General features: G+C 49.5%; 1 protein-coding gene across 1 annotated transcript in view; it reads right to left on the bottom strand.

The window, feature by feature from the left end:
• Window positions 1–7028: 7028 nt before the first annotated feature.
• LOC107116918 (plexin-A4-like) overlaps window positions 7029–7492 on the bottom strand; it is a 46070-nt gene continuing 45606 nt past the window's right edge. Inside the window, exon 4 of the mRNA XM_015418944.1 lies at window positions 7029–7094. Within this exon, the coding sequence (XP_015274430.1) occupies window positions 7029–7094 (66 nt within the window). The remainder of the gene's footprint in view (window positions 7095–7492) is intronic.

The raw sequence follows: 7492 nt of genomic DNA, 5'->3' as shown, positions 1-7492 counted from the left end.
ACAGCCACTCTCCCTTTGGTAGTGAAGGGCGAGGTATAAATCCAATCTCTTCTTCTTCTTCTTTTACCTCACAGGGTGTCTGTAGTGGGGAGGGGAAGGCGTTTGTAAGCCGCTCTGAGACTCCTTTGGGTAGTGAAGGGCGGGGTATAAATCCAGTCTCTTTTTCGTCTTCTTCTTCTTCTGCAATCTCGCTACCCCGCCAGCCCGGTCATGGCTTGTTAAAAGGGAATTGGACCTTGGGCAAACCGTAGCTCTGATAAGTGCTGTTCTTGAACAAGAGCAGTTACTGCCAGACCTCATAGGGTGTCTGTTGTGGGGAGGGGAAGGGAAAGGAGTTTGTAAACCACTCTGAGACACCTTTGGGTAGTGAAGGATAGGGTAGAAATCCAATCTCTTCTTCTTCTGAATCCAATCGCTTCTTCTCTCTCCTGGAATTACGTCTTATCTCCAGACTACAGAGATCAGCCCCCCTGGAGAAAAGGATGCCTTGGATGGTGGTCTCTATGGCAGTAGACCCCGCTGAGGTCCCTCCTCTCCTCAAACCCCGCCCTCTCCAGGCTCCACCCCTAGAATCTCCCGATATTTCCCAACCCAGAGGTCGTGACCCTATTCTCAAAAGAATAGGAGAAGTCCTGCTCTGAAGAAGAGCAGATGTCCTACTAAGAATAACAGTGGGTGGGAAGTTGCCAACTCTGGGCAGGGAAATTCCGGGAGATTCGGGGGTGGAGCATGGCAGAGGTTGGCTATAATAAGGTCCATCCGTGGCTCTTAGCCACAAGGTATAGAAAGGAACTCTCAGTCTGGGGCAAGGGATGCTCTGTCTTCTTGGTGCTTGGGGGGGCAACAGTGGGAGGGCTTCTAGTGTCCTGGCCCCACTGCTGGACCTCCTGATGGCACCTGGTCTTTTTGGTCACTGTGTGACAGAGTGTTGGACTGGATGGGCCATTGGCCTGGTCAAACATTGGCTTCTCTTACATTCTGATAGATGGAATACACTGTCTGGGGCAAGTGATGCTCTGTATTCTTGGTGCCTGGGGGGGCAACAGTGGGAGGGCTTCTAGTGTCCTGGCCCCACTGCTGGACCTCCTGATGGCACCTGGTCTTTTTGGTCACTGTGTGACACAGAGTGTTGCACTGGATGGGCCAGTGGCCTGATCCAACATTGGCTTCTCTTACATTCTGACAGATGGAATACACTGTCTGGGGCAGTGATGCTCTGTATTCTTGGTGCTTGGGGGGGGGGGCAACAGTGGGAGGGGCTCCTAGGGTCCTGGCCACACTGATGGACCTCCTGATGGCACCTGGTACTTTTGGCCCCTGTGTGACACAGAGTGTCGGACCGGGTGGACCATTGCCCTGGTCCAACATTGGCTTCCCTTATGTTCTGATAGATGGAATACACTGTCTGAGGCAAGTGATGCTCTGTATTCTTGGTGCCTGGGGGGGCAACAGTGGGAGGGCTTCTAGTCTCCTGGTAGCACCTGGTACTTTTGGCCCCTGTGTGACACAGAGTGTCGGACTGGATGGACCATTGGCCTGATCCCATATTGGCTTCTCTTCTGTTCTTCTGTTCCAATGCTGTGGAGTCCACCCTCCAAAGCCACCATTTTCGCCGCGGGAACTGATCTCTGTATTCTGGAGATCAGTTGTCATTCCGAGAGATCTCCACGGAGGCTGGGAACCCTAATTCAAACTCTTTTCACTTATGGACACGAAAGGGCAAAAAGAGAGAGAGAGAGAGAGAGAGAGAAAAGAATTGGTCCCGTCTAGGGTTGCCAGCTCCAGGCTGGGAAATTCCTGGATATTTCGGGAGTAGACCCTGGGGGAGGTTGGGGTATGGTGGGGCATAAGGCCATAGAGTCCACCTTCCAAAGCAGACATTTTCTTGGGGGGAGGGACAGACGTCTGTCGCCTAGAGATCTCCAGCCTCCACCTGGAGGTTGGCAACCCTGCTCTGTCCCTAATGTAGTTCCCGGAAAGGACTCTTTCCTCCCCCAATTCCAAAGCTTTCCTCCCCCAATTCCCAATACCAATTCTTTGGGCACATCAAAATGCTCAGCACACTACTGCTGACGAAACACAATCGGAGGCCGAGCGCCGCCAGACTTTGAAGTCGAGATTGGATCTGGAGGGGGATTAGATCTTCTGTTGGCAAATCTCATTCCATGGTCACAAGATCTGTATCTCCAATGACATGCCGCGTCGCCTCTAACAATCAGAGTGTCGGATCCAAACAGCGTCTGACCCATAAAAAAACGAAGGAGGTGAGGCCAAATAAAGAAAAATGACTTGTGGGGGGCACAAAAATGATGTGGGTCAGACAGCAGGCCCAGACAGCAAGGCAAGAAATAATGAATGGAGATAATAGAAATTATTCCTTCTGCAAAAAAATAAATAAATAGATTTCCAGGTCATTCATTCAATCTCGTCGGCTAGATTTTCTGTACAAGCAGGACAAATGTGCTTCCTCACACGAGATGTGTTATTATATTTATATATTGCCACAAAACTATGTAACCTGCAAGTTTAGATGGGACGATAGTGGAGAAAAGTTATTTCAGTGACACTCAAGGACAGCAAAATGGAGCCATGGTCAGCTAGAGAAGAAGTCCTAGCAGCTCGTGCTATGTGACGTTTTGTTTTAGAAAAGGCAATTCTGGACATTCTGAGCATTGAGCAAATAACACCAGTTCAGTTCCAGAAGATTGTATTGCTTGGAACAGAAAGAATCCTGAGAAGATAGATCTGCAGTTCCTAAGAACTTGGCTAGACCTCAGATTGCAGAACACCATTTACCAGTCAAATATCTGACTGTGACAATTCAAAATAATAATAATAATAACAACAACAACAATCAAATATCTGACTGTGTTGTAAGTCAGTCTCTGCTGAGTGATGACTCAGATTTCTCAGACAAAGAGCTACCAGCTAGCCCTGAGCCAGTAATTGAACAGCCAGCTACAGCTAGCTCTGAGCCAGAAGGAGAACAAGAGATCAGGTCACTGGCTGATCAGGAGTCACAGCCTACAGCTGACACTGAGCCAACTCCTTGTAGCTCTGAATCAGTAAACAAGTCTTCAGCAGCCACTCCCAACCCACCTACACCCTTGAAGCACAGACGCTGTCAGAGACACTTAGAGTTGCAAGAAAGGAGAAGTGTGAGACTCATGGCCCATAGTCAGCTGTCAACTGAAGAGATGAATGAGTAGTTTCAGGATGACTGCCAAGGAATTGGCTGGAAGTTTAGCGCATTAGTACTTGGTTATAAATTCAGCTGGGAAAAGCAGCAATTTGTGGATACAACAAGTACACTTTGCTACTGAGTTACCAATCTTGCTGCTACTGGACCTCTGCAGCCTCAAACCAGACCTGACAACTGGCTTTTCTGGAACCCCTGACCTTGGACTGGACTCGCTGCCTGGAACTCCTTGAGCCTAGACTGGACTTTGGTAAACCTACTCTCTGGATCCCCTGACTTTTTGCATGGACTTTGGTTACTCTCTGCAACCTTACCTGTGACCTGCCCTGCTGGATCCCAGCCCATGCCTCCTGGGGAAGCTACACCAGTACAGACTGTGACAATTCATAATAATAATAAAATATCTGACTGTGACCATTCATAATAACAACAATAGCAACAAGAACAAAAAGAACAGCAAGAGCACCATGGGAAAGCCCTATTTCACCCCATATGTCAAAGCTGCTTTTGTATTCCACAAGTGTTCTACCCAATTATCTAAACTCGCGCATGATGCCAGCAATGCTCGTTCCTCCTTACCCGTGTTTCCCTCTGCTAGCTATTTATCCTGGAAACATGTTTTGAAGTAAACAAGCCCATCTCCCTTCTCCTTGTCCCTTCCAGCTGTAAGATCTGCGCTGCCAAAACAAAACAAAATTGCCACACAAAAAAATACATCTCTTTCCACCCACATCACCTAAAAACAAGGTTCCTGGAATTGCACTTGGGTAGGAGAGCGATCCGTGGACACCTCAGGGTGCAAAAAAGTAGGAAAATGACATGAAGATGAACGGATGGGTGCTGCCCCTCACCAAACCCCACTTTGATTCTCACTGTGTGCATCACCACAATAGCGCATAGAGCAGCTTGCGCCAACAGAACTACAATGATATCTATCCCAGTGGCAGGAGTTCACCCTTTTTGTCAGGGCCATTGCCAATCTCAACCGTGAAGAAAAACCCCGGGGCCCAACCCAAATCCTGTCCTTTCATTCTTTAGCATTTGAAGAATCTCCATGGAAGGGCCATGGTTCTGTGGCATAGCATCTGCTTGGCATGCAGAAGGTCCCAGGTTCGATCCCTGGCATCTTCAGTTAAAAGGACTGGGAAGTGGGTGATGTGAAAGTTCTCAGCCTGAGACCCTGGAGAGCTGCTGTCAGTCAGAGTAGACAGTATTGATACTGATGGATTGATGGTCTGATTCCGTTTAAGGCAACTTCATGTGCACTGAAATGCAACTAACACAGCACATGAACACGCATAAACCTTCCTTACACTAAATCAGACTCTTGGTCCATCAAGGTCCATATTGTCTATTCAGACTGGCGGCACCTTTCCAAGGTCTCAGGCAGAGGTCCTTCACATCACCTCCTGCCTGATTCTTTTTAACTGGAGATGCCAGGGATTGAACCTGGGACCTTCTTCATGCCAAGCAGATGTTCTACCACTGAGCCACAGCCCCTTCCCCTCTACACATGGCATTACAGCAAGCTTGGGAGAGGCCACAGTGGGAGGGCTTCTGGACTTCTAGCCCCACTGGTGGACCTCCTGATGGCAACTGGGTTTGGGCCCCTGTGTGACACAGAGTGTTGGACTGGAGGGGCCATTGGCCTGATCCAACATGGCTTCTCTTATGTTCTTATGGCCCTGCTGGTGGACTTCCTGATGGCACCTGGCTTTTGGCCACTGTGTGACACAGAGTGTTGGACTGGATGGGCCATTGGCCTGAGCCAACATTGGCTTCTCTTATGTTCTTATGGCCCTGCTGGTGGACCTCCTAATGGCGCCTGGCTTTTGGCCACTGTATGACACCGAGTGTTGGACTGGATGGGCCATTGGCACACGCACACAGACTCCCGGGACAGCGCGGGACTCTCCCGCAGTAAGTAATTTTGGACTTGGCAACCCTAGCCATTTGCCTGATCTAACATGGCTTCTCTCATATTTATATGTCTGAGGCAGTGGTGCACTGTATTCTTGGTGCTTGGGGGCCACAGTGGAAGGGCTTCTGGATTCTGGCTGCACTAGTGGACCTCCTGAGGGCACCTGGGTTTTGGCCACCATGTGACACAGAGTGTTGGACTGGAGGGGCCACTGGCCTGATCCAACATGACTTCTCTTTATGTTCTTATAGCCCTGCTGGTGGACCTCCTGATGGAACCTGTGGTTTGGCCACTGTGTGACACAGAGTGTTGGACTGGAGGGACCATTGGCCTGATCCAACATGGCTTCTCTTATGTTCTTATATTCTGATGTAGAAGGAGATGGGATTCCCTCGCTTGCTGCCACCCTGCCCCAGTTCATTCTCCTGTCTTGCCAAAGCTTCCCAATTCAGCAAGAATGCCACAACACCTCATATGGCACAAGTGTGGCAGCCATGCCCCGCCCTTCACGTTGCCTCACTAGGGTTGCCAACTGATCTCCAGGCAACAGAGATCAATTCCCCTGAAGAGAATGGCCGCTTTGGAAGGCGCACTTTATGGCATTGTACCCCACTGAAGTTTCACCCCTTCCCAAACCCCACCCTCCTCTGGCTCCACCCCCAAAACCTCCAGGCACTTCCCAACCCATAGCTAGCAACCCTATTCCTCGCCCATGGATAGCTCATCAAGCATTCCTCTGCCATTGAGATCCAAAGTCTTAGTTCCTCGCGCTGAACTCCTAACCCCTTTTGGCAATCCCTGGCGGTGGCCAACAGCTGCCGTTCGTTGATTTGTATGCATTTTGCACAGATGCAATGCCGAGCAGGCCTGCATCGCTAAGACGACGCTTTGCTCCTGTCATTCCAGGCAGTCCCGCAAGTGGAGTGATGCACGCCGGATTGCCATCCGACGTCCGGGCGGGATCGTTCATTATCGGCACGTCTGGCAAGACATCACCTCGCCCATCATGGAGGTGAAGCGTCTTCCCCAGCGCAACCAAGCAGCTGTGCGGCCCCCGTGTATCAATATTTCATGACAGCTCGAGACAGGGAGGGAAAAATTCCTCTTTGAGACAAACATGCCGAACCCAACTGGAACAGCAGGGAGGCAATTACTCGGATCGGCCCGAGATGCCGCCCAGTCCATACATCTCAGGCAAGATGCCACAAGCTTTTTAACAGCCACAGGTGTCCGGGGCTTTCGCTTGGCATCTCGAAGGAAGGCAGATGCAGAGATGACAGCTGTTTGCTCCAAACTTTTAGATCAGTGCTTCACTCTCTGCAAGCTAACAAGTCCTGCGCTATGGAGAATTGAGCTGCACATGATTCTTTGCCTTGAGATCTTCATGGGTGTGTGTGTGTATATATTTAACCTCCCCGTTCTACTCTCTCCCTCTTTCTCCTCCGCTCTAGTTGTCTCGTTCCTTTCCCGTTGTTGTCTTGGTTACGTGGCCCGGGCTTCCCGATACGCTACTCGCTTCCATTGTAATAATACGCACTCTTAAAGCACAATATTTCACTTCAATTGCAAGTGTCACTGGAAAAAATTCCTTTGACGGGGATGACATTTGTATATCAACCAACTGATGCTGGTTTACGATTCCGGGGGACTTTGCAAGACTCACATGCATTGGACGTCTCCGGAGCTTGAAATACGATCTGTATCATCTTTTATACAAACATATAAACAACGAGCATCAATCAGTTCCAAAACTGCACGGAGGGGGGGAGAGAAGAGACGGCTAGAAAAGTTTTCCCAACTGTCATCTAAATTCTTTAGCGAGGGTTGACAATATGAAGGCGTGACACCAGAGAGAATATACATCCCCAGAACACATCACTAGTAATAATAACTTGGCTCAAGGCTCAATTATGGCAACATGCTCAACATGGGGCTACCGTTGAAGATGACTCGATTATTAGGGTTGACAAATACCTGGAGATTTCATGGGTGGAGCCTGAGGAAGGTGAGGTTTAGAAAGGGGAGGGACTTCGACTGAACATAATGCCAGAGAGTCCACCTTTAGAAGTGGCCATTTTCTTCAGACAAACTGGAGATCCATCCAGGGGTCATTTCGTAGAAAAAGAGGTGCAGGAGCTCATTAGCATAACTCATTAGCATAACTTATTTGCATATGCCACACACCCTGACATCACCGGAAGTGTGTCAGAAGGCAATACCCACCACTCAGGCTCCACTGGACTGTTTTGGATTGCTAGCTATTGGGGGGGGGGACGTGCAGATCTGTCCTCGCAGAGGAGGGAGAGCTTTTACCTGAATAAAACTTGGTCTTAAAGGTGCCACTGGACTGTTTTGGATTGCTAGCTACTGGG

The sequence above is a fragment of the Gekko japonicus genome, unplaced genomic scaffold, assembly GCF_001447785.1.
Source record: "Gekko japonicus isolate JY-2015 unplaced genomic scaffold, Gekko_japonicus_V1.1 scaffold2657, whole genome shotgun sequence".
Lineage (NCBI taxonomy): Eukaryota > Metazoa > Chordata > Lepidosauria > Squamata > Gekkonidae > Gekko > Gekko japonicus.
The sequence above is the reverse complement of the archived record's forward strand: the minus strand, read 5'-3'. Positions and strand labels throughout refer to the sequence as shown.